This window comes from Corapipo altera, unplaced genomic scaffold, assembly GCF_003945725.1.
Source record: "Corapipo altera isolate COAL_440 unplaced genomic scaffold, ASM394572v1 46, whole genome shotgun sequence".
NCBI lineage: Eukaryota > Metazoa > Chordata > Aves > Passeriformes > Pipridae > Corapipo > Corapipo altera.
Window position 1 is genome coordinate 13668582 of NW_020884883.1, and position 27029 is coordinate 13695610.

General features: G+C 42.9%; 1 protein-coding gene across 5 annotated transcripts; it reads left to right on the top strand.

The window, feature by feature from the left end:
* Nucleotides 1-5665: 5665 nt before the first annotated feature.
* Nucleotides 5666-24779, top strand: LOC113946207. 5 transcript variants are annotated; one of them, XM_027641191.1, is made up of 25 exons: nucleotides 5666-5747; nucleotides 6081-6173; nucleotides 6263-6321; nucleotides 6456-6548; nucleotides 8169-8296; nucleotides 9644-9790; nucleotides 10975-11046; nucleotides 12409-12576; nucleotides 12669-12765; nucleotides 13632-13849; nucleotides 14995-15148; nucleotides 15935-16143; nucleotides 17379-17496; nucleotides 18265-18470; nucleotides 19094-19211; nucleotides 19293-19459; nucleotides 19584-19684; nucleotides 19776-19897; nucleotides 20016-20066; nucleotides 20158-20341; nucleotides 20423-20546; nucleotides 21631-21727; nucleotides 21942-22043; nucleotides 22526-22640; nucleotides 24769-24779. In XM_027641191.1, exons 2-23 carry the CDS (start codon nucleotides 6145-6147, stop codon nucleotides 22022-22024), a joined length of 2745 nt encoding a protein of 914 aa, XP_027496992.1. In that variant the 5' UTR covers nucleotides 5666-5747; nucleotides 6081-6144; the 3' UTR covers nucleotides 22025-22043; nucleotides 22526-22640; nucleotides 24769-24779. The 5 variants fall into 5 exon arrangements, with proteins under 5 accessions (XP_027496992.1, XP_027496994.1, XP_027496993.1 ...); XM_027641190.1 differs by lacking the exon at nucleotides 5666-5747 and adding an exon at nucleotides 5786-6002; XM_027641192.1 differs by lacking the exon at nucleotides 5666-5747 and having other exon boundaries at nucleotides 5785-6173; nucleotides 15935-16062.
* Nucleotides 24780-27029: the final 2250 nt, after the last annotated feature.

Genomic DNA, 27029 nt, shown 5'->3' on the forward strand with positions numbered 1-27029 from the left:
AGTGATATGAGGCAGTGACTCCACTTCTGACTCATCTTCCGAAACAGACCTCCACTTACAGAGAGGCTGAGCCTGGTGATTTATAGATTCTCTAGAGTCACACTGCGAACACTCCCTGCTAATCCCTCACAAGGGTCCCTGGGAGCAAGTGCTCTTCCCATTTTACAGATTTTACATCCCCAAGGGTATGAGAGGGGCTGCAGCTCATCAGACTGATAGAAAAAGCACTCACCTCCCTGACAGCAAAATGACAAGACAAATTAGCTGGTGAGGCCGAGCAGTAGATCACCTCCACAGCCAAACAGGCAAGCATGGAGAACTCATGAGAGAAGAGAGCAGCCGTGCAAGCCATTGACTGAAATCGGGAAGAAACCTCACAGATCACTGTTAATGACAGCTGCTCAGCAAGGAACAAAGTGCTTCATACTGGTCATGGGACGGAGCCCATGGTTGTCCACGCTGGCCCTCATCTTAGACAGATGTACAGCATAAGCTTGCCAGGGATTTCAAGCTTTTGTAGTCCTAACCCACGTTGCGGTAACCCGAGATAGGAAACAAGAGAGACTTCTTGCCAGCATTCCTGGATGCGCTTCAGGGTGAGAGCTGTCTGCTCCTCTCTGGCCAAGCTGTGCCTATAACTGTGCGACTCTAGGGAAGCACAGGAGTGTTTTTATGGTGAAAATGTGACTCAGCAAGTTCTGTGTTCAGCTGGATCTTGGAGGAGGACATTGGTGTCTGACCAGTTGATGAGTGCTGGCCTCTGTGGGAGGTCACCACTGCTGTGGGTACCTGTTGGGAGCAGGATGGGGGATGCCACAGTACATAGCAGAGACAGAGCAGAGATGCTGCAAAAAGAGATGGAGATGAATAATATGGATATTAGGGGTAATCAAGGAAAAGGGTACAGGAAAGGAAGCAGCACAGAGCTCTTCTAGAGGAGAACAGGAGAGGGGAAAGACATACAAGAGTGGGGCATCTTAAGAGGGAGCAGGGAAATTATGCTGATAATAGGTTGTGGCACTGACTGCAATAAGCACATCAACAAAACACCTCATTCTTTAACACAACTAAGGTTTTTTCTTGGTCCGTGCCAGTGAAAGGCTCAGCACCCTTGGAACAGGACGCCAGAGGTAGCGGCACTGGGAGAAGCAGGTCTGAGCTTGACATGCCTAGGGTCTGGGAAGGGTTTATTTATGTTTAAATCTTACTGAAATAAATGAGATTTAAACAAAGGCTTAACTGCTGCACTCGATAGAGAAGTTTTCCTGAATCAGGCCCTTCATCGAGAAATGTTAACTATATGTATTTTCTCCTGAGGACATCTGCCTGTGAGGGCTATTTCATCGTCTCTGAGATGCTCAAGTACATTAGTGACAAGGCTCCATAGCCACCTGGGCAGGGAGATCATGAGCCTCTCAGATCCTAGTTCTGCTACTGCAGATCATGAGAAATAGTGTATCTGAAATAACCTCCTAAATAACTACTTCAGCAAGAGTGCTGCTTAATGCAGGACTGCTCCTCATGAGAAAGATGACAGTCCCATCTTGGGCTGCCAACTCCTTCATACCACAACTTAACAGACAACTCTGAAGACCACCATCGTGCTGGCATCACTCACAGGCACTACAGAAACATGCAGTGGATGCTCCTCCTCCTCCTCCACCTGCACAGCAAAAAAGTCATGTGCCTTCAGCAGAAAATAAACCCATGCAGTAAAATACCAGAACAAGGTGGGGGAAAATTCTGACAAATTAAATAGATGGATCAGATTCCAGCACACCCCAAAGGTCATTCCATGCAGGGTCTGCCGGAGGGAAGGTGGGAGCAGCATCGCTCCTCCAGGGAGGGTGCCAAGCTACCAGTCTCTTGTTGATTAATCTTGAGGGAGCAAGAGGCAGTGGAGAACACCCTGCCAATTGTAAATGTGGTGATGGGGCATTGGGGGCATATATATGCATCATTAGTCATCCGCAAGAATTTTGTTTTTGTAACCTCTGCATTTTTATCTGTCACTTCGAGCAATAAATATGCACTCCCGCCAGTGATTTGACATTACACTTGCTTTGGATGGTTGCCTTTCCCAAATATTAATAGTAACTCATTGTGGACACAGCATTGGTATTTAGTTAGATCAGACCAGCTTCTTTTAAAAAACAAGTTTTCGCATAAAGAGAACAGATGTTTTTAATTTACACAAAGAACAAAAACAAAGTTCTATTGTTCAGTTACAGTGAACACAAACATTACAGGCACAGAGAAATTAACACCAATCGCATGTTAAAAAATAATTAAAAGCCCATCAGTGTACAGGTCTGCTTATTTGTGCTTTTTCCACCACATTAACGATTTAGTGGCATGCAAGTGTTGCTTTTTGGAATTCACATGCATTTGAGTGCTGCGTATGTTAAAGATAAAAATGGCAGTAACACGTGGACACTTTCTAAACACACGTTGTACAGATAATAATTATTATTATTATAATCATGATATTTTAATAAAAACAAATGAGGAATATAAACTCTCACAGTTCAGAGCAGAAGCCAACTACCAGCTCATAGGGATAGGAAGAAATTGGCTCTTTGAGGTGATTTTTCTGTAATTGTTATATACAGGTATATTTTCCCCTGCACCACCTGCACAGAACAGTACAGCCTCAACCCTCTGAAACATGACATGCATACAAACACAGAGCAGTGGCATCAGTGAGGTTATTTTGTGGGATGTCATGAAGTTAAACCAGAACTGTCCTTATATGCTATTTTTCTCTGGGGATCTCAAAGCCTTTCGAATGCACTTACAAGCTCATGGTGCATATGGGTGGGAGCAGAACTCAGGCACACACCCATGTCAAGGTGACCAAGCTCGTCCCAGAACAGCAGTGCTACTCCGCAAGTGGAGGTCACTTGCACCTCTCTGTGTCTCACAGACACCCTGAGAAAATGCTTCTCTGAGATAAATTTTAACATTGTTCTCATTTCTCACCTTCTGAACACACAACCTGGTTATCTAATTCTTATCTTACTCCAAGGCATATCTTTTCCCAGGGAGAAGAACCTCTTCTAGCATCTCCTTCTTGAAGATTTCCTAGAGGTTCTCTCTAGTTGACAGTCGCATCTTAGCTCATCGTCTTGGTCAGCTATTTCTAGGTTTAGAAAAAATGATATACCAATATTTCTATCTCTATTTCAAATCTGCCAGTCCTGCAGCTGCAAGAGGTCAAGAAGGACAGAGATACCTTATATTGGCTTCTCACAGCTCTATATGAGCAAAGATTGTTGCTCAGAGAAGTTGTGAACACCCCATCCCTGGAAGCATTCAAGGTCAGGTTGGATGGGGCCCTGAGCAACCTGATCTAGTGATCTAGTGAATGGCATCCCTGCCCATGCCATGGGGGTTGGAACCAGATGATCTTTAAGGTCCCTTCCAACCCAAACTATTCTGTGATTTTATGATTCTATGAATCTGTTTATGATACATTAAAACAAGACTTGGACCCATTTGCTCTCCCATTGTTCACTACTTATTTTTTTGTCCAATGATTGGTGCCATTTTACTCTATCCCACACTCAGACTAAGTATCAAACTCTGAAGCTTAATTCAGATCAACACACGCCCCAGTGGAAAAAAACAACCAAAAAAACTGCCAAACTAACAAAAAATACCTCCTTGCTTTTTAACCAGTTGGAAAATTGTAATTAAAATAAAGTTATAATTAAAGTTATAATATTATCTAAATATATATATAAATATAATATATACATATATATATAAATGTAATATATATAACTTTATAATATAAAATTATAATTAAAATACTTGGGATAGAAAAAATAAAAAATCTATCTCTATAGTAATCTGGGGATTTCAGTGCCACAGAACAACAGACATACAAACACCATGACTCAAAGGGCTGGAGCCTTTTTCCACTTCTGAAACCAAGCCTCACTGGGAGAAGTGCTATATGTGTGCTGCTCCAAGTGGCCGGTTGTAAACTTCCAATCACATTATATAATACAACCCTCAGTTCCAGACCCATGCAGGAAATAAAGAGAAACCAAAACATTACATTCATACGGTACCTTTCAGCTTGAAAGAACCCAAGTCATGAATCATCTTCTCCACCACAGAATGCCATCACTTCAAGGTCAAAACGCAGCAGCTGTTTATTACCCTAGGAGAACATTAAGATGGGTGCTCTTGTGCAGCCAAAACAGCGGGGAAAACCGAGGAGACAAATATAATAACCTGGAACGCACAAGCTGATCCTCCCTACCTTTATAATCAGTACCAGAGGAACTTTAGGGACCACAAGCAGCTGATGCTTCCAGGCGCCCAATGCTAACAATGCTTTCCACAGGACTTAAGCGATCCTTGGAAGCCAAAAGCGTTTGACCTGGACTTGCTTTGCTTTGCTTGGTTGACAGCGAGGCCAAGAGCTGGCTATTGCACACTGACCACAACTTCTATGTCACATCCAAAGTCATTTCTGCCACATTTAGAAACAAGATTAATGCCAGAAACAGAGTAACCGTGATGGTCTGCGTTGTTCAAAGATGGAGAAATTCATCTCACTGCTCGTGGCAGCTAATTTCAGTTGTGTACCTGCCCTGGCAGTTGACTGTTAATTAATAAATTGCAGTCATGTTCTCTCAAACATGGCTCCCTCAGACCTTGAATCTCAGTATCTTGGGGAGATGCTACATGGCTCTTGGAAGTGGCTTATCAAAATTGGAACTGTTTGTTATCCAAATATACTAAAGTTTTCACTCAAAATTTAAAATCTCAGTGTTACACCACACTCATCACTGTGGTATCTGAGTACCGCCATTTCCAGCCGAATTCCAGCCCCAGCTGGATTCAATGAAGAGTCACTCTGAGCCCGGGGACGCAGAGGTAACGCAGGCCAGGATCATGCAGCGAGTCCTGAGTGGGCCCATGAGAAGTTGTTGCAGAAGTTGGACTTCAGTTCCCTCTGAATGAGAAAGGTTCTTGTGGCCAAAGGACATTAATTAGGAGATTGCTAAAGCCTCTGCTGTTACTGCAGAGGTCCTCTGAGACAGAGGGACAGAGGAAGAAATCAGACCAATTTCACTGTGTCCTGGGAGTGGATGTGCCCATTGGCTTCTGTTTATTCTGAAGCAGTGTGAAGGGTGCTGTGAAAATAATCTCAATTCTACAGCACAGCTCTGCTCATGCCTGTGAATCAAAGTAAGGTAAGAATCATTGGGCAATGCCCCAAAATGGAAATGAAAAGGAAATTGAGCCCTGTGTTTCAATTGCTCAAATGTCAGCCTAGATGTCCTGTACCCACCATGGCTCATCAATGCCACACAAGCTGTATTTTCAGCTCACCAAGCCTCTCAGCCTTCCTGCTTCTTGGGTCACTTGCAGTCCCAGAGCCACAGCTCTCATCAGGAGCTAAGACATTCTCTTCTCAGGCAATAGGTTTGGCCATTTACAGACAGACCTGCACATGGTCTGACAGTGATATCAGAGCACTTCTAAAAACAAGATGTTTTCACCAAAACACTCTCCGATAATCAAACAAATCAAAGGGCGACCTAACTGGATCCACAAAAGCCAAACATGCAGCTGCCAAAGAACTGCTGTTATCTCTGGCATGGCTGGGTCATTGGGACATTTCACAGAAACAAAAATGTATTTCCTGTGTAGACCCAATTAAAACACCTCCAGGGAAATGTTTCATGTGCTCTTAAGACCTGAAGCCAAAGCTACCCAACTGACTTGTAAGGAATGAGAATACTTCCCAGGGGTTGATGGAAAGCATTGAGTACCCTCTGCTGCTCTCATTACAGTTAGGCTCAGAAGCAGCCTCTGACCTTGCAAATACCTGGCAGAAGGGTGCTGTGCCCTCCCAGTGAGAGGGAGGCTGCTTCCCACTGCCAGGAGTGAGCTCAGATAACATCGAAGGGCACTGCAGGATTCAGCCCAGGTGTCCCTCCACGACAGAAGCCACTGGCCCCTCCTGGTCTACACACAAGGTTTGGAGAACACACCACAGTCTGTAAAAGGTAAGCTGTACCTCTCCTCCCAGGTCTGACCAAGTTCTGTCTTCACAGCTGTGTCCACTTTCTTTCACGTGGAGAAGGACTTTGATGCCCATGAAGAGGTCTCCAAGGGCAGATGGAGGCTGTGGGTCACTCACTATGCAGGTAACAAGACTTTGGTCACCACCTCCTTAATTTTCCTTTTTTTTTTTTCTCTGTTCACTCCATTATTAATTCATGTGCTTATACTGCAGGATCTGGCTGCTTTTCTTGCTGTTCTGGCTGGGACAAGGGAGGCAGATGGTTCCCCCAGGTTGGTGAAATATGATAAGAGGATAGTGGGAAGAGGCAAGGATGAGAACTTGGTTATTTTGCTCATAACAGGATGTACCTCTTCTCTGCCCTTCAGTCCCAATGACTCATCTACTCTATATGTGCTCCCACCAGGTTTTGTAGAGAGCAGTTGCCGCTCCAGAATTTTTTGGATGAAACTGAATAAACTCTTTCTCCAGGGAAAGTTCTTCCAGCTGGAAATCTATGGTGAGTCACAAGTGTCTGCCCCAAATACCATGACGGCTGGGGAATCACCCAAGTGATCACAGAAGTCTGTGATCTGGATGCTGCTGCCATCTATTGATAATTGGTAACTGACCCCAAAGAACGTGCAGCACATCCTTGTCACCTAGACCTGGCCTCTCACATCTCAATTTGGCCAGTATCCCTACAGAGCACTAAAACTTGTATCTACAGCCACAGCCCCCTTTGCTCCTTACAACTAACCTGCTGGGGAAAGGAGAAAGGATGGTCTTAAGAGGAAGGACTGGCATTTGGCTTTCATACTTTCCTCTGCTGAGCTCTTACATGTGTCTAGCAAGAAAAACAAAGTGGACATTGCAGACTGGATATGTCCTGGACAGCACAAATGAAAACTGCCCTGTAGGATGGGTAATACCCAGAAAACACACTCTCAATGAGTGCCGAGTGCTGCAGCAATTAAAGGACTTTTTTTTTATTTCCTTTTCATTTAACATCACAATTGCAGTTAAATACCCTAATTCAGTTTGAACAAAAGGTTTCCGTTTTTCTGGGGAAAACAAAAATCTACCAAACCAAAATAAAAACCAGAAAATGTTCATATCAGATTGTAAAAAGTATGTGATTTCACCCCAAACCAGATTAATTTCTGTTGAGATCAGTACACTTTTTTCTGGGTTTTGTTTTTGTTTCACTTGATTTGGAGGCAGAACTGAAAAAATCAAGTATGGAAAGGGTGTGGGGAGAAGTGATAGCGTTTATGAGAACAACTGATACTGCTGGAAACAACAGACCAGCCTTCAGGCATAAAATGTTGTTTGTTTCTTCCAGCTCTATCAGTTGGTCTCATAAAAGCTATTCCTTCTTATTCCAAAGTTATTTCCACTTATCTCCTTAGTCTATCCAGGCTGCAAGCATACATTTACTCAAACAGCAGTTATAGTACTGTTCTACATATAATGACAGACAAATCTAGAAATTGCAGTGGCAGCTAGTTAAACCCTATCTGTTTGTACAGATTCTTGTGTCTATCCCAAGACTAAAATAGTTCCTTAATCAGAGGGCAGATAATTAACAAAATATGATGTTATTAACTCTACCAACATCAAGAGCTGAGTGCAGCCAGCCCTCATTGAGTCTGTTACTTGGCTCCCCCATAGGTTTCACAGTACACACAGATGAGCAGCAAATATGATCAATATGTAAAAATGCCCATCCAAAACAGGTCCATGACTGCATCCTTTGACAGTAGATTATCACAGCTTGATGATTTTTAAAAATGGATGGGCTTAATAGTCCATCACTTTTTTTCTAGGGAGTTAGGGAGGGAAAAATGTAGGTGATGTCTCGGAGAAGCTCTCCGTAATAGCACTTCAAGGTGGCAGTGGCAAAAGCTTCTGGATGCAAAGAAAGAGGTACTAAAGTGCACATTACATAGGTGAGGTTGAGTCACATCAGACTGTGTCACACATTCTTACAAATGCCAGCACAGTTTCACCAGCTCTTTAACAGCACACATCACTGGAGAGCACCTAGAGAAGAGCTGCACGAGAGGGCCTTAGCACCACTCTGCCCTGTGACCTGCCCCGAGCTTTACATCTCACATATAATTCCCTTTTTCTGTAGATCCTTATGCTGGCCCCATTCTGTTGGATGAGAAACTAGCATCTCGCTGTGGCTACGTGCTGTCAGAAGATGTGTGGGGCAACCCCGTCTTCCGCGCGTCAGTGCTCGGCTGTCATGTGGCCAACGAGGTAAGACCCAGACACGGGCTTAAAAACAGCTCAGATTGCACATCCTCTCCAAAAAGACAAGACAGACAGGACTGAGAAATTATATGGTATTCTAATGGCACATTTTGAGATTAGTGAATTCAAGGAACCAGTGTTGGTAGTGTGTAGAAATGAATAGGCAATGGCTCTCCGCTTCGAGGTTTGTTCAATGTGACTGACATGGGATTTCCTCTGTCCATGGAATGACACTTAACCTAATGCTGCTGACTAGCTGCCAGTTCTCAAGCATATCTTTGTAGCTGCTGATTTGCCAGAGAGTTTCTTGAAAGCCTCTCTGGAAAGAAGTAGGCATCTGCTTGAAAAAGCATTGTGATTCTGGCAGATTGTTTCCTGGCTTAATTTGTGTGGTAATGTGCCTATTAACACATGCCTAGGAACGTAGATCATACACGCCTGTTAGACCTAGATTTGTCTCATGTAACTTTAGCCATCTAAAAGATAATGTCTAGCCTAAACTAGTTGTTTAGGCTTCCACAATAGTCAATGGAGAGAGGCAGGCATCTCGGGAAAGTGATTCACCCCTTCCAAAAATACATGTAAAAGTGTAGCCTGGACTTCTAATTTCTAAATATTCATTGAGATGAAACATACCCAGAAACAGAATATATCAGAATAGAAACTTCATTGCTTGTCCATGTTTAGTCTGGTTGGTCCTGGAAGCCCCACAGAAAAAATATGGTAAAACTTTATGGGCAAGGTTATGCTAACAAGGACAGGGGGTGTGCAGTGTGCTGTGCAATGACCTGGATTTCCAGGCTGGAAATTTCTCCGGAAAGTTTTTGCCTTTTTCTGTAGAAAAATACACATCTATGTCAGATAGAAGCATGGTCCATGGCTTTGTGTGTGGCTCCTGGACAGTTGAAGAACCAAAGGGAGTTCTTACCTGAGCAAGTGAAATAGACTCTAAACAGCATTTTTAAGACAGATCTGAACAACCTACATCAAAACAAAAGGTCCAGTACTTTCTCTCCATGGGGAGGCACATGGGTCACAAATGGGAGAAAGGTGAACGATATGGTGAGGTAGGTGAGATCTTCTCTTGACCAGCTGCACGTTATAGTGTGTCAAGAATAGTGCTGAGATGTGATCTGAGACAAAGGCTGTGAGTGCTGAAGCAATGCCTCCGGCTAAGAAAGCGCCTGCAAACAAACCACTTCAAACAGGGTGGTATGTTGGAGGAACTGTCACTATAGCTCTAAACCTGTTCTCATCATTATAAAACACCTCAGAAACAGGACTAGATTGTCCCATGCAGTCAACCCTGGGACCTTACACAGTATCTACTGAATTGCCAGTTTTTCTTCCCAGGCAGATGAGCTGTTTACTCTGACTGTGAACATCAAGGTCTCCCCATTTTCAAGCATGAGGGCAGCTGTGACCTACACCTACCCTATGTACTGCTCCTACCCTTCCTGGGCTTCAAGAGAAATTGTGTGTGAAGAAAACTACATGGAGGTAAAAATTTTCCCACTGAAGTCGAGGCTACATCCAAGCTCCCTGCCAGGCACAACAACCTCCAAAAAATCCTGTCAGAGGTTGATTGTACACTATGTACCAGGCGTAATAGCAACCTGCTGATATTTAGCAGAGTGTGTAACTGTAGATGCTTATTAGTAACACATTTACATTCCATAGGTATTTTGGAAGAAGTGAAATTCAGCTAACTCTACAGATGATGTAAGTCAAGCCTCTTCAAACAAATCAACAGCCTGGCAGGGCAAGCTTTTTAGCTCATGAGAGTACCTTTATGTTATAAAGTGCTGCAGCATCTGTGAGAATGTCATCCTTATGTCTGAAATAATAAAACCTAGAGTCTGCAGAGCTGCACCTTTCCTGCATCACACAACTCACAGAACATCACTGTGAGATAGGACCTGCCTCCCACTGGGTGGTATGATTGGGCTGTCCAGCCTGCTGCCACCATCTATGCACCAGTGTAGAAATAAGGCTGTGAACAAACCAAATTTCACTGCTTTTTGTACACAACTGCTATAGGCAGGACAAAGAAAGCAAATTTCTCCTGCTAGAGCATGAGGCTGTGCAGTCACGTCTGGGTGTTGCAACACACTTAAACCATGGTACAGATGTCTGAGGTAAACACTGACTTCCAACCCAGTGTCCTCTGACTCGGTCCTCTTTCCTCACCTCACTCTGAAGCACATGCTGGCAAGATTTACACCACAGCATCTACCTTAGGTACCGGGGATCCTGCATTTTCAGATGTTCAGCCTGCATGGGAAGGGGAACCAATCCTGTTAAAGCCAATATCCTGTTTCTTTATACCTCTGGTGAAGAGATCCAGATGTCCCTGAAAGTCTCCAGATTGGAATCTAGTTTACAGCTTACCAGATACGAAGCAGGACTTTTGGATTACCTGGTCATACACAAAGTATTTCTTCTGCTATACAGGTACCACCATAAAGGCCATGGTTTTAACTTTGATTGTAAGGCCACAGAAACTACTGCCATCAAAAACCTCTACGGAAACACTTTAATTACCTTCAAAGAATGCAAATTGCTAAATCCAGACATAGTTTGGAGAAGAAATCTGAATGCTCTCTCTCTCTCTCTCTGTTCCCCATGCCTGTAATAATGTTGAAGATCTGTTTGCTCCCAAAGAATGTCTTCTGTGTTCCCAGGTGTCAGTGAAGACTGATGTCCCTGCAGTTTCAAATGACTACACTGTAGCGTGGATGTCAGCACTGCCAGAGGTATGAAGGGGAGCCTTTCCTAACAGTTCCTAGCCTGCCTCTTCTCTCTAGTCTTATGAGTCATTCTTGGGGCACAGTTCCATCTCTCTCAAAAAACCCAGGGAGATGACAAAGTTGCCATCAAGTATTGAAAAACCTCTCAAGTATTTTTAGATCTCTAGACTGCAAAAAGACATTTAGGTGGGAGAACAGAGCCATATGCTTGTTCCGTTAGTGGAAACTGCATTCAAGACAAACAGAGGTAGGTGGTTCTTCACACAATGGGTAGTGAATCTGTCAAACTCATAGCCAAAAGATGCTGTGGCTGTTAAAAACTTATTTGATCCCAAAGAGAATCTGGAGAAGTTGACTGAAGAGAAATCCAATAAGATGTACAAAATACAAAGAAGCTACAGATAGCTCAGGAGTCCCTGAGATGAAAAGTATTTGAGGATGGAAAAAATTATGGGGAAATTATGACTGGAGCATCTCTCTTATGAGGAAAGGCTGAGGGAGCTGGGCCTGCTTAGCCTAGAGAAGACTGAGAGGATCTTATCAATATCTGTAAGTATCTGAAGTGGATGGAGCCAGGCTCTTCTCAGTGATGCCAATCAATAGAACAAGAGGCAATGGGCAGAAACTGATCCACTGGAAGTTCCACCTGAGTATGAGGAAGAACTTCTTTACTGTGTGGGTGCAGTGGAACAGATTGCCCAGAGAGGTTGTGGGTCTCCTTCTCTGGAGATATTCAAAAGCCTCCTGGACACAATCCTGAGTAACGTGCTTTAAGGGACTCTGCTCAAGTAGGGAGGTTGAACTAGATGACCTCCAGTGGTTCCTTCCAACATTAACCATTTTGTGATCCTGTGGAATATATATGCTTGTCCTATTTTTCTGATCTCTTATTTGCTCCTTATGCCCATTTTCCTCTTGCCTATATTCCCATACAGCTATTATTTCAGGAGAGTCTGTTCTAGGACAGTACAGGCATTACTCTCTTCTTATCTTTGGCACAGTATGGCTACATACTATAAAGGGTAGTCTGTCATTTGGCCTCTGGAGTACTCCAGCAATCAACAGACATGAAGACAATAATTTTCTTAACAGCACAGATACTTTTGTCCACAGTGGATTTTTCAAGGCCACAAGTTCTAAGTTTCTTCCAGTGCTGCTATAAGACTATCTTTAAAGGTGCCTTAAAGAGCTCTAGAATTCCTTATCTTTATATATATCAAAGGAATTTCTTGCCTGGGATGAACCAGTAATGTCCAGTATCATTCCAGTTACTTGAGCTTCTAACAGGAAAATGGGTGCTACAATATTATATTTTTTTAAGAGACTTTGGTAGACTTAGATTTGATGCAACTCATCTCTCTCTTGCAGACTCAAAATGTTGCATACCAGCAATGGCAACTGATGTTTGTTTCTCCATCAGGGAGAAAGAGAGTAACAGTAAGCGATGCAGTGAAACTGGGATACAGCTTCAATAACACGCTGTCCCGAGTGTACCTGCGCGCGCCCTACCACAGCAACGAGTCTGATATCAGTGTGGTGAGTTGTTGGTCTCAATCACACACAAAGCTCTGCCCTTTCCACTGCCTCTCTAGAGCATCAGCTCTCTTTTTCTGCCTGCATCCCATCAGGTCAGTGGTGTGAATATGAACTTGGTCACTTCCACTTCCATGTACAGGCAGCGGTGGCTGCTTTTGCTGATTGACACGACTGTCTCCTGTCCTGTTGGTAAGAATTTCTTCCTTCTTCACTAAAAACAACCAGCTAAGGAGCTAGTAGAAAACACAGTCTTCCCATTTCACTTTGACCTACTCTTAGAAAAGGGGATTACAAGCTGCCCTCAGAGCAACATGAGCTAAGAGTCTGTGGCTTTAGTCCCGGACAAACATGTTCCCTGCTGTGACAGTACATTACTTGTGTTCCCAGTGCAGGGTCTTGCCTTCTCTCCAGTTTCTCAAATCTTCACGTTAGATGCAGGGAACTGGAGACAAGTAAAAGTGCTATAGAAGGGCCAGGGAGCTTCCCCTGGACTAATCCCACAGCCTTGGCTCTCCTCTTTTGTACCACTTCATGCAGGGCATGCAGCTCTGCATCCTTGGGACTCACCTAGTCCTTTTCTCTGGAGAGGCAGAACTACTCTACCTTTTTGAAGAGAAGTAGTGGCTGTACCTTCTGGCTCTCACAGAAGAGTATTAATGTGAACAAGTGGTGAGAAGCAGGAGGTTTTAAGTTATCATGACCCTGAAGCCAATATTTCAAGGAGGTCTGAACTGGTTGCTCTGTGCCTTTTATTCCTTTTGCCAGCAAGTCCTGGGACCAGAAGGGCAACAGAGTAGATAGCTGGCAGCATGACTGCTGGCTCTTCTGAAAAAATTAATGATTCACCTGAAACTGGTGATTCAAGTCTGCTTTGAGTGCCAGGGTCTCTGTGACAAAATAGTCATCAGTTGACCAATATCCTACAAGATGTTGCATCAGTGAAAGTTGTACAGATATCCTGGTGAAAAGGAGTAAGGGAAAGGCAGCTGTTGCACAGAGATGGCTCTGGTAACTCCAATGACCCATTCTCTGGGACTGTCTATCTAACTCCACAGATGACATCAACTTCACTGATACTACGCTGATATGGACGACACCAAGGGTTATTCCCACATTAGTGGTTCAAGAATCCACCTTTCTGTCTAAAAACATTGTAATGGGAGTTGATGATCAAGTCATAGTAAATCCAGAGGAGAAGAACTACTTACTGGAGCACAATGAGACACACATCAGAATAACTATCCCTATTGGAGCAGAAGGTGGCAAGCTAAAGGTTAGTATGAACACACAAACATGTTTGAGGGCCTGTACCATGGAAGAAGATTCTAAATCACGATCATTCTAAATCATTCCAAATACTGATTGATTGCTGCTTAAAACTTGTAGATACAATAAATATTTGAAAACCTAGATGCTCCTTCTCCGTATTTTGAAAGTACTTACTCAGAAATTAGGACTTTGTGATTACAAAACATGATAGAAGCAAATGCCTTTTGTTAATAATCTCTAAGGCATACTAATAAACTAATAGTGAAAGGATTCCTGGACACTGGAATTCAATTGTCTATGTTGCTAAATTGTGAAACTAGTCCTCATAAACTTCTGGCCTGGCTCAAGGAGTAATTTCCATGAAGATAGCATGAGTTACCATGGGACAGTTTCTCCACATGTAGTTGGGGTGCAATCACCTGCCTTGAACATAGTTTATTTCTCATCAATGTATAATTTACAGATACAGAGATGATGTCAAAAAATTGTTCAGTCAAACAGGATAGAATGGTTTGGACTGGGAGGCACCTTTAAAGATAATCTTGTCCAGACTGCCCTGCCATGGGCAGAAACATCTTTCACTAGGTCAGGCTGCTCAAAACTCCATCCGACATGACCTTGAACACCTAGAAAGGAGCTGGTAATATTCCTCCAAGTCTCCTTATCAGTTCCATTTTGTGTGGAAGACATTGGTGTGATTTTGAGTTACCCCCTTCAGAAGTTCCCTTTTTTGTGTATCAGTGGATACTTACATCACTGTGTGTATGGTAATGCCAGACAGGCTTGGTCTAAGAACTGCTGGAAGCACTGAGAAACTTTCAGAGTGAACTGAGACAGAACGGGACACATGACTGGAAATCCAGGGATTGTAAAAAAAAAAAACCACAAATGTGTTAACATGTTAAACTTAATGAGGACATCCCTGCAAACCTGATACTTCCTTATTGAGAATCTCAGCAGTATCTGAGCCAAACATGGACCAGATAAATGGGCCAAGCTAAAAAACAAACAAGCTCCCCTAGCAAAATCCATCCCAAACTGTACTAGTATATAATGTTCTCTTGCTAGTGTAAGAATTTTAACCATATACAGTCATCCCTTTATTGAGCTATTGAGAACTAAGACTTAATCACACATTTTACTTCCTAGAGTTCCATATCTGGTGGTGTATATGGAGTCATTTACAGTATTGACTTGTTTTTGGAGCACACGTGGACAGATGCAGGTTGGCAAACCACAAAGTACACAGTCATCAAATCCATCACTACACCTTTCATGCCACAAATGCCAACTGTTATCAACAGTAAGTCATTCCTCTTGTTGTCTTTTACTAATTTTTTGCCGTGTTATACATTGCTCCACTTGACCTCTGCCACACCCCTACATACCCCACAATGTTCTCAACTTCCACTTCTCATTTGCTAGCCAAAGTCAACCACAAAGCTTTAGCTTTAACTTATTAGTTGTTGATAAAAACGTAAACATTTCTTTTGCATTAACATCCAGATTTTTCCAGTGAGCACTGGGACCCTAGAATAAAGATGTTGTGATGTGCAGTTATCATGTTGGGAAGAAAGACAGTGTTCATTGATGGCATTTGCTCCTCCAAACTGCCTGCATTTGTTACCTGGGGAGCATACTCAAATAATTGTACCATCCAGTACTGCAGTCATGGTTTTTAAATTGTATTTTCCAATGCATTAAAGCACTAAACATCTTTGAAGCTGCCTGTATAAGGGATATAGAAAGAAAAAGGAGCCTCTTAGCATACATTATGATAGTTTTTCTGTATTTTACATGGCTAGATTTCTTCATAAGAAAGTCATTGCACGCCATAGTGCACCTCTAGAAAGTCACTGAAGCCACTTTCTATAAAGTTGTATGTATTTGTTGTTAATCTCCTGCAGCTTGAAGCAATTCTCATGTACTCAGGGTATTTCAGATCTGACTAGAATACAAACAATCATTAATCAGAGCCATTAAAGAGATGGCTGTTGGCTAAGTTTCCTGGAATTTGAATGAGAAGCCACCTCAACCGTCTTCGTTACTTGATCCACATTAGCAGTAATTTGATGTTCTCTCCCTGCAGATACTGTGCCAGAGGAGCGGCTTTTTAATGTTGCATTTGGACACTTTCTTCCCGATGTCTCTCTGGTGGCAATCGCAATAGGAAATGTGCCATTTACCCCGAGGGAAGCACAGTACCACGAGTTCAAGGTTTATGAAACTCTCTTTTCTAACAGAACAAAAGGGTTTATCCTGGAAGTCTCTTTTGATGATCCATATGTTCTAAAAGAGGTAAGATACAGCAAGTCACTTCAGCAGATGAGTGAAGGAGGAGGGGCAGTCCCTTTGCAGACACAGCCCAGCTTTTATTAACCCACAACTGTTCCTCAGTCATAAAGGTGTCAATGACTCTGAGCTCATCTGAGTTAAAATTAGAGGCTTGTATGTCTCCACTTTGCTCTCCATAAGTCTCTGGGAGACACATAGTATCAAGTGTGATTAGATGAGATGAAATACCACTTTCTTTAGTGCCTGTCAGCATGGCTGATGTCCGAGTGCACACCCAACAGGAAGAGCCTTGTCAAATCTGTATTAATTAGATGCTGTCCCTTGAAACAGGAGTGTCTTGGAAAAATGACTCATTGCAATGCTGCAAACACCAGTTACCAACATCCAGTAACTCCTCTGCACTGTTTGTGCAAAGCCATTTGACCGCTGGCACAAGCCATGCCATGTGCGAGCACGTAAAGGCAGGCTCAGGGTATTCTAAATCTAATTTTGTTAAGCTTCAGACCGTTTGTAATCTAAATATTTTTCAAAAAGTATGAACTCACAGAGAGATTTCAACCTCTCATTTCAGTGGGAGGATGCATAACTGCAAGTTCTCTACCACTATTCCAACCAAATCACGCAGAGCTGTGATGCTATTTTCTGTTACAAGGAACTACATTGTGAAAGCACAGGATCAGGACTTTCGCAAATAGTTTTAAGACTGCAGTCAAACCGCAGTTAAATTGCATTAAGGATCAAAGCAAGCCAAAAAATTCAGAAGTATTTCTTTCAGGTTGAACACCAGGTTTTGCTTTGGGAGCACTTTTAGTGAAGTAAAAGAGGATATTGAGAGGGATCTCTCATAGAATCTTCTCACACCTTCGTTTAACCAATTACTTACTCTCCTGGGTTCAGCCCACGCTCTAAGTAAAGAAGAATAAGGATTTGGAACCAAATCTCCCTCTAAAAGCTCTTTCACCAGTGGGCTACAGAGGAACCACCACTGTGTTCACTTGTCCCTCCATTTTCTGAACAGGCACAACATGCTCCACATTTATGTTTGGCTGAAAGAGCTGTTGAATCCAGGCCAGATTTCTGAATAGTTTTAGTCCAGTTGAAGTGATATTTTTGGAGACTGAGATATTTGCAGGGGAGAGGAGGGTGTTGGAATAATTATTTAGTGTTGCTCAGGATATACATGCCTGTCTGTGCTGGAAGCCTTTGCTGCTGCAGTCTTACACTTCTCTCTCTTTCAGTATGTTAACAGAAATGAAACAAAATACACCCTCCTGGTTAACTACACTCTTAGCGTGGGGCCAGAGATGACACTCTATTATCATTCAGCAGAGGTGGAGTGTGTGATTGCTGATATTGGTAAGCTTTGCCCTGATATTAACTGGTTTGCATCAACAGCATGGATTAGGCTTTCATTGAATTCAGTGAGAATAGCATTAGAGTGAGGGTGGAAGCTTTGGGGAAAACCCCACCCTTCCAAAGCTCATTGTTGGTAATAGACAACTTGCTGCTTCGCTGATGGCAGCTCTTCTGCATCCTGGCAAGACAGTCTGCCCTCGAGACACTGAGAGCAATAAAACAAGTGTGTAGAATAAGTTGGCTTGCAAACAGTGAACCAGATGCCTCAGAACCTGAACATACATCTACTGGCAAAGCCTTCAGACATTGCTACAAGTTTCAGTTTGTCCTCAAATACAGTTTTACCTCTAAATCCAGGGCAGAACTTAACTGACTCAAATAAGTCACTGTGATCTCTAAAGAGAGCATTTATGCCATAAAGGTGACAGTCTCCTCACTGACTTATTTTATCTTTGAAATAACTCTTGATTCAACTCAAAGAAGTATGATCAAAAAATGTATTTTTGTGCATAGCTCAGCTTACCTTACTGAAACAGGGAGTAGTCCCGGAAGCAAGCTGGAAGGTCACTGCTAAAGCATGAGGATTCCCTATCCCACCAAACGTGAGCTGCTACACCCACAACACAGCCAAGACCCTGCAGACAATGCCAGCATGCACATAACAAGCTGCTGGGGTTTTTATCCTTGATAGAAATCCCTTCCTGGGTCAAACATTATCGCTCAAACCTTCCTTCATGGCTAACTTTTCATTCCACCTTCTTCCCACAGAACTACCAGAAGCAGTTGGCTCCTGTGATGAAGAAAACCTGTATCTAACCCTCCCTACTTTTGGCTTGCACCAGTATTGGGAACTGTATCTTGGTAACACGCTACTGAACCGGCACATTGCACTCACCAATGGGTATCTGGCAGCTATCAATTCTACACACCTGATCTTGCAAATACCTTTGTTTGCTGTGGGAGTTATCTACGAGGTACATGTTTAGCAATGGCTTCTTTAAAGCATGTAGAACTGTTTGCTTACACAGAATCCTACAGTCTCAGTTTGTAGTGCTGTGGCATCACCCATATTGGAAAACCTCCAGAGGGAAGGACTCTAAGCCAGTGCAAGTAAGACAAGGGGCATCGGACATGGACCCTTCTGGTAATGCCATGTATGATGCAATCTGCAGTGCTCACTTGTCTCTAAAAGATATGCACCAAGTCTTCAAAAGCAAACTCCTCCGTATTTTTACTAAGATGAGGCAAAATGTCCCATCTGCACTGAGCCAGAAACAATATTTCAACAGAAGTTTTATAAAAGAAGCTCTTTTAAAGGAACATTTTCTAGAAATGTTAACATATGGCAGGGAAAAACTGATGCTGTAATAAACATCTGAACTATTTTACAATAATCAGCCAAAATTATCTCTGTGACAGTGAGTGATAAATTCATACAAGAAAACTTCTGCCCCCATGTTGCATCAGGCTTGAGCCTTGACACTGACTTAACTCCTGTGACTTGTTAGTATTCAAGTGGCACAAACTAAAGAGCAAAACTTTGTACACATGGATGATGTACTGCAACAAGACACCTCTTCTATCTCTTCCTTCACAGGAAGTGTCCTTTCAGAAAATCAAAGCAAGGTTTGATGTTGCCCTAAGGAAAGTGAGAACTATGGAGACCTTACAGATGTTCTCCATTAGCTGCAGTTTTAATTCTTCAGAATTTATAAGTAAGTTACACAACTGATCAATCAAAAAAAAGATGTGTGATTCTTTCATTGAGTTCATAACCAACCCTTTGACTTTCTCAGTATGCCACCCAGATGGTACTGTAATGATATCTGCCCAAATGAAGACAGTTCCTGGCATTGACATGAGTAAAACCAAACTAAGGGACAGCTCTTGCAAGCCCAGAGAGTATAATGAAGCCCATGCCTTCTTCAAGTTCCATGTCACTACCTGTGGCACTTCTGCAAGGGTAAGCCCATGGTCGGAGCAGATACACCTGCTGAAAGACTCTGTCTCTCCTGCATTTTCTCTTTTGTTCCCCTGCCCCAGATGCTGAGAAGATTCAATTTTTAATGAGCTTCCCATATGCACAGTTTGAAGGTGATCACATTATTTATGAAAATGAAATCTCTTATGAGAAAGAGACTCTTCCAGGACAGAGCATACCGACAATCACAAGGGATCCAGATTACAGGTAGGAGCTGCTGCTCACTGGCACTGCTCACTTTGGCACAGCTTCTGGAAAGTACATGTGAACACAAAAATTACCCTTTCTCCAACTCTAGACTAACAGTCTTGTGCTACTATCAAGCAAAGGAGACCCTAGTGCTGGGGGCCTTCATTAGTGATCCAGTCACATCACCTCCCTTTGGCTCCGGTACGATGGGACCAAGATCAAATACTGCAGGTGGGCAATTCTCTTCCTCCATTTTTAAACCTCTCCGACTCTTTCAGCCGTGAGTTCTCTTGTTAAGACATGTCCTACTTTCTGCTAAAGAACCTCACTAACATTTCCTTTTCTGCAGCACACAGAAGGGTAAGACAAGCTCTGAATGTAGTTTCAAGAGTGTCCAAAGGTAAATGTCTTCCCACGAAAATCAGAAAATTTCCAAAAGTATTTTAGTTTAAATAAAATAAAACAACAAAATCCCATGCCATTTTCTCAAGATGAATCTTTCATGGAATTCTATGAGCCCAGCATGGCCATACTCAAGCAATCTGTGGAGCCTGTGTTTCTTGAAGTGGAGCTGAAAGACGAGAGCTCCAACGTTGAGTTATACCTGGAAAACTGCTGGGTAACCAGATCTCTGGACTTCAGCAGCACTCCAAGATGGAACATCACTGTGGATGGGCAAGTAATACTAAATGACCAATGCACCCATCAGCAAAGCCCTAATTTCTTCTAGATCTGTTGATCTTTTCCCTCATATAGGTGTGAGATTAATGGCAGTGAGTATGCTGCAGAGTTCTGCCCAGTACCTGTTAGCCCCAGGGTCAGACACCCTTCTCACTTTAAAAGGCTGGCAGTAAGAACCCTGGTAAAGCAACTGGAACAGGTAAGACTAAGTGAAAGGCTCACCTCCCACTCCTGGACCCTATCCTGAGATCATCTTGACAATGCAGTCAATCATATGGTTTAGTTTTAGGTAGTCCTGAAAGGAGCAGGAAGTTGGACTTGATGATCCTTATGGGTCCCTTCTAACCTGAGATATTCTATGATTCTATGCTTTAAAAAATAGTTGATTTAAACACTTCACAGACTTCAGACCTAGTCAGCATTAAAGTCAACTGGCCTGACTGCTGCTTTAATTTAGTTCTCAGATCTCCTCTGCAACACAGTTGACTTAAGATTGGACTGGCTGAAGTAAACAAAAGAATTTGTTATGTAAATATGATTTTTATATGGTGTTTCTGTCTTTGTGTAGGATTAGATTCATAGCATTTCAGTTCAAAATGTCTAGAGCAGAAAAGTCAACTTATATGCCCTAATATTCACATGAAGTTCATCTCTGTTGTCTCCCATCTGTCCCAGACAGTCATCCACCTCCTTGGATGCCAGCCCAATGAGAAGGGAAGCAGAGGCATGTGGATTTGGTCTTAATTTTTGAGTTTCTGTTCTCCTCTAACAGAACTAATTAGAGTAAAGAAAACCCCAGGACAGTCACCTGAGGGTACTTTGCTCCTATTGCACCCAGCAGAGTGGACTGCACGTCCTGACTACATGTATTGATGCCAGGCACAGCAGTACTCCTGCTTGGGCAGCTTAAGTAACTGCATCATTTTTTGACTCAGCCTTTCATAAGCAGCTCAACTTGCTAGAAATGAACATGATGCAATTCTGGCTATGTGTGCAGCTGCATATAGCACCAGATTGAGTTTCTGTCTAGCTTTGATACACTGCAGCACATGAGTTTTTAACTTCTCCTGTCTCAGCCTCTCAGTTACCAAACTGCCTGAGGGCTTCTTTGACACCACATTTAAAATTCAAGGCAGGTTCAGCTAGAAGGTGTTGCATGGAAGCTTTCAGAGAAGCCTAAGTCTAACCAGCAGTAATTTCTGCAAAAGCAGATAAAAAGACAACACAATGCTCTGCAAAGTGGCATTTGATACAGACCAAGTGGCACTTTTTCTTCTTCTCAGGTGTATGTGCACTGCTTGGTGGCAGCGTGCTCTCCTACCAACACACCACCTGGCAGCACCTGCAGAGGACAGTGCAGCTCAAACTCGGAGAGGAAGGGTAGGTGTGCAGGAGAAAAAAAAACACTGCAGTGCACCCCGACTTGATGTTTTTCAGAGTCTTATGAGCTCTGACTTTGGCATCTGAAATGCCTCAGACATGAACTGTGAACATTGATGTTACCTTTAGTTCATACATTAATACATGAGCTCACAACATGTAGCATGTATTTATTCCTTAAAAACTACGCAAATACACTGTGTATTATTCTCAGCCCTTCCAGGTCACCATTCACCCAGTCTCCAGGGCTATGTACTTGCTGGACCAGTATGGATTGTTGCTCCAGATCTAAGATGACACATGGAAACTGAATTTGGTAAGAACACCAGGCTCTGTGTACTCACCTAGAGATGTTACCATGCTTTGTGACACAAGCGATGCATATCCTGTCCTTCAAGACCTCAGAAATAAAAGATCTGGAACAAGAACTAGGGAACGGGCATATTTTGCAGTCTCCAGGTATAAGCTTGAGCCTGTAAGACAGGAAAGAAGGAGAGCTACCTGCCAAGCCAAACACAGGTGGTGTGGCTCTGGAGCAGATGCCAGCAGCAGAGCAGGGCCACAGCAGGCACTTTTGGAGCCAGGTATTATTTCAACAGGTTTTCAACAAGACCGCCCCTAGTCTGCAAGAAAATGGATCAAAAATTTTAGAATCAAACACCAAGGCACAAGTCACTGTCATATTCCAAATTCTTTAGTTAGGGTTTACACTATAGTTTCATCTGCCCGTGAAGGTCCAGAGCTGGTCAGCTGTGTGCTCAGCACCACTCCTCACTTCCTTCTGTGTCCTTTCTACAGCACCTGAAGGCTCTGCTGTGCTGGTTGCTTTCCAAACAGTGCCACTGGACACAGGAGCTACCTCTTCCAACGACCACCAGAACTATCTTGCCTAGAGTGACCCAGTTGTGGGACAGTACTCGAAAGTGCTAGGGTCTGCTAATAGAATCAGTAAATATTGTAACCTGCTGCCTCTCTAAAGTGGCTACAGAAGACAACTTATCAGAAAATGACCCAAGGCAGCATAATAATATTTCTTGTTTCTTCCAGCTGTTGAAATGTGGACTTGCAGATCAATAAAATTATTCCAGCCCTGATTACAGCTGCTTCTTGTAATATTTCATAAAGTGACTGCCAATCCTCACATCTGAATGTAAAGTGCAAATCTGAAAAGTCAAATAAAAATACATCAGAGCAATGTAAGCACAGAACATCTTCTTGCTAATGTGCAACAGCAACCATCTGGTGTATCAACGCTGGCTTCAAAGAGCCAAGCAACTTGCTGCTTCCAAATGCAACACAATGCTTTTTTTCCTCATTAATGCAGATTTTTGTCTGTATCATTACATTGACCTGAGAATCTTAGAAACCTGTTAGTTCCTCATTTTCCTCCCACCTGCCCCTGTATGGAAAAGACTAACTCTACAATGTGGGAGTAGATAGATGCTTTAATATGAGCAAAAACTTACCTGGCATTTTGTTTTCTGTACACACAGAAGGCCTTTCTTCTTCATCATTATTTTTTAGAGATCAAGTAGAAACCTGACCCACAACCACCTCTCAGGATGTGCCTACACTGTAACTGCAGGTGTGGCTGCAGCATGTGTAGCTGTTTAACAGCAGTGAAGAGGGGGCAAGTGCAGTGATGCCGATGCCAGCTGATAGCACACATCTGTGCAGTCTCCAGTGGGTTTGCCCAGCTCCTGTGGCCACTGCCAAGACCCCAAGACCCCTCAGCAGTCGCCTGGGTGCTGCCTTCCTCTGCTGTACGAGCAGTGCACTCTGCTGTCCACAGCCAACACTGCAACTCATCGGTTTAGGATAACTTTCTGTTAATCTAAAATGCAGTCCTTTAGAAATTTTTAAACTGGAATGAAGGGAAAATAAGTGCTAGCCCTTCTTTTCTCCGCACTCTCAGAACACTGTCTAGTTCCACGCAGACAAGTGATAGGTCTGGTGTGGCACCACTAAAGTTCACTTGCTCTGCAGCCTTGCAGAGTAGATTTGGGTAAACTTGTCTGCAGCACGTGGGATATCCCAGATCTTCCCCTTTTGCTCTGGAAAGCCAGGAAGGGGTCCAGCAGCATTCCGTACCCATTCCTTCACCATCTGACGGATGAGGAGATCTTTCTCCCGTAGACATATTGAAAGAGAGAGGGAGAAGGGGAGACAGACCTGTATTCCCATTTCAACAGGCATTTCAGGTTTCCAACTTTGCACAGACAAGCCAGAGCAATTCCACGTTCTTGGTCTCTTCCTCCTGCCTTGGTTGCTGTCAAGGTAGATGATGTTTTTCACACTAAATCGCACAGTGTGTTAGAGTTGAGAATTCACTGTTTACCTTTGAGGTAAACAGTGTCTTTCCCATGCTATGGCTCAGCCATGCTGTTGTACAAGTGTATTGCTCTGCAGTGAGGTTTTTCTGGGATTATTCCCTCTTCTCAGATGTTGCAGATAGAATTTCAGCACCTAGCTCCTGTCCTAGATTGCAGTTTTCAAGCCTATGGGCTTAAAGACTTTCTTGGATTAGCTTTCGAGAACCACTATAGTTGAACAAGCCTTCATTATTCAGACAATGTGGAGAAAAGGAATTGGCAAAGTAGTTATTTAAAATGCACAGAAGCACAAAAGAGTAGCCAAGATGGGGAGTCCTCAGCCTGGAAAGCACTGATCAGCTTTTTCCACAGTAACAGGAGTTAGGTTGCAAGCTACTGTTGTGATGCTGGGACAGAGTTGGACCAGATGTTCCTTGCTGGGAGACAAGGATATCCTTCAGGTCCATTTCACATGTTCATCATACAACACAAAGATGTGAATGATGAAAAGTCTGATCATTATGAGCTGTAGGAAGCAATGCTTTGGACTGCATCCAATCTCTCCAGGTTCATAGACTAAAGGGATCCTACAGGTAAAATCTAGGAAACAATCTTCAGAAACAGACTAGAAATGATCACAATATGCTGATAGGTGGGGCTTCCACCTTGACCAGATCTCTTTTTTTTTTTAATATAAAAAGCAGCTAGAGTTTCCATTATCCATGAGAGCCACTGGCTGAGGTTGAATCTGTTTTATGGTCCAGCCCCTGCCTTTATTAAAAGGATGCAGCAGATCCACAGTAATCTGCTAGCATAAAAGAATATTGGATATTATCCTTCTCTTAGCAAGGGTGCCTTTCTGAATCCTGCCTCTTGTGGCAGACAACAGAGAGCACAACCTGCAGAGCTGTTTGATTCATAGGCACCTTTCACTCCAGTCACTTTTTACCAGGTCACCTACTGAACAGGGCAGTGCACTATAGTCCTCAGTTGTAACAGTCAAAGAGTTTCAGGCTTTTAATGCTGACTTACCTTGGTTGGTCACTCAGAAGGCATGTGGAAGAGGAACATATTCTGACTGCTTGGTGACCCAGCCCTTTGCCCTCATCATGGCACAGCTTTCCCTTTGGAAAGGCTCTCCTTGTTCCCTACGCCACATCTCACACTAAACCTATATGAAACACTTCTCATGCTGCTCTGTGCCCTGCTAACCTGCGATTCTGTCAGCTTTTTCCTACCTTTCTGCAAAAGCAAGGGAAAGGTCTTGGAACACTGCAAGCTGTGTGACAAGTAGTGTTTCAGTAAGACAAATAAAAGTCCCACTGAAAAGCACAGAGTGAAGATGTTACTCTTTGCCTTGTCCTGTAAGGCAGTGATGTTATTCTTCATCATTCTGTAATGTATTAAGGAAATAATGTATTTTTTGTAAGTTTAGAGGTAAACCACCAGGTGGGAACAGTTACTCATTGCCAAATTAACCCCAGCTATGGGGAACAAACAAACGGAGGGGCTGCCAGTGACGGCTGTGTGAAGGAAAGGGTCAAGGGCTTTGGGGGAGTAGTTTTATAGGTAGGAAACCTTGGAAAAGTAGAGAATTTTTAATGTTTTATGTCTGAAACATATCTGGTTGGAGTAAAGGGAGTCAGTGTACACTCCAGTAACCATCTGTTTGAGATACTGGTGCAGCCTCACGACTTTGACCAGCAAACGCTTCACAAGGGTGGTGGAGGGGATGGGACCAACCCGGGCATTCCACAGGGGTGTGGAATTCTCAGGCAGAGGCAACCCCTAAAGCCCTGTGGAGGTATAAACCCACAGCACCTCCACATTGTGAAACATCCGAAGCACATAACCCTACTCCTTTTACAGGCTGAGAGGTTGCACAAATTTCACAACACATTACATAAAAAGAATTTTATTGCTCTCCATTAGATTTGTAAATCTTAAACTATTACAGAGAGGAAACTTTGCAGGACAAGGGGAGTTACTATATACATCCTCCTCTTCAAGTTTTAGGTTTTTTTGATATGAGTAATGATGGTTAATACCCTTTCAACAGGCCTGAGTGAAAGAACACCATATACTATTTAATAATTTTAGACTGAAAACCCAAATTAGTATTGTGATGTAAAGCCAGAGAACTAAGTGATTCGTGTGCATATGAAAGGGGAAAATGTGAAAACCCTACTAGCCAAAACTACTTTGAAAGAATTCCAAATTATGCTGAAATGCACTATGACAGTTTTGTCCTTTCATAGGAGAGACAAGGAAATACTGTAAGATAGAACTGCTCCCAGCAATAGAATTACTCCCAGCCCAGTGCAATATTTCTGTGCCAATGATTGCACAAGAAGTAATTAAGAAATATTCACAAAACACCACAAGCTGGAATATTATCTCTGGCATCTTTGTTTTCTAAAATACTTATTCACTGTTTTGATTTTTATCTGTATCCTGTCACTTAAAGAGTTTTGTGCAGAACCACATCTGTGATCTCTCCTCTCACAGTAAAACTTCATAGGTCATATTCAACTGTTCTTTTTAATTTTCTTGGCATGGTCAGTCAAGAGTATATTTAGTTCTAGCTCATCCACTTACCATCAACCAAGAGTTGGTATGACTTCTCGCTTTTTAAGACTGAGGTGGCATGAAGTGTGCCAAGTCAGTAAAGTATTTGTGGTTTTTTGGAGACAGAGGTCTAAGATAAGTGGTAGCAACGCATGTGCTTAATATATCCAGAAAAGTCCAAAATTAAGACTTTGTGGGGGAAAAAAATGGCCACTGCTTACTTTCCAAACTGTAAATGGTCACATCCTCCTATCATGCGTTGTATTTATGTAACTTCAAATTGCTGCAGACAACTGTCGGGAGCATGAGAGATAAATGTAGCATTTTCTCATCCCTCTGTTTCAAATTTGCTCATTGTAGCTGTTGCAGTGTCATATCAAGGCTGAAAGTGATCTCGGTGAGGCTGCTGTGAAGGATGTCCA

What these genes read in the sequence shown, in the direction of transcription:
- LOC113946207 (XM_027641191.1), top strand. Translation starts at nt 6,145, where the DNA reads ATGGAGGCTGTGGGTCACTCACTATGCAG. An exon ending in CTGTGGGAGTTATCTACGAG is followed by an intron (nt 18,471 to 19,093) that starts GTACATGTTTAG and finishes CTTCCTTCACAG; the next exon opens with GAAGTGTCCTTTCAGAAAAT. An exon ending in TAATTCTTCAGAATTTATAA is followed by an intron (nt 19,212 to 19,292) that starts GTAAGTTACACA and finishes TGACTTTCTCAG; the next exon opens with TATGCCACCCAGATGGTACT.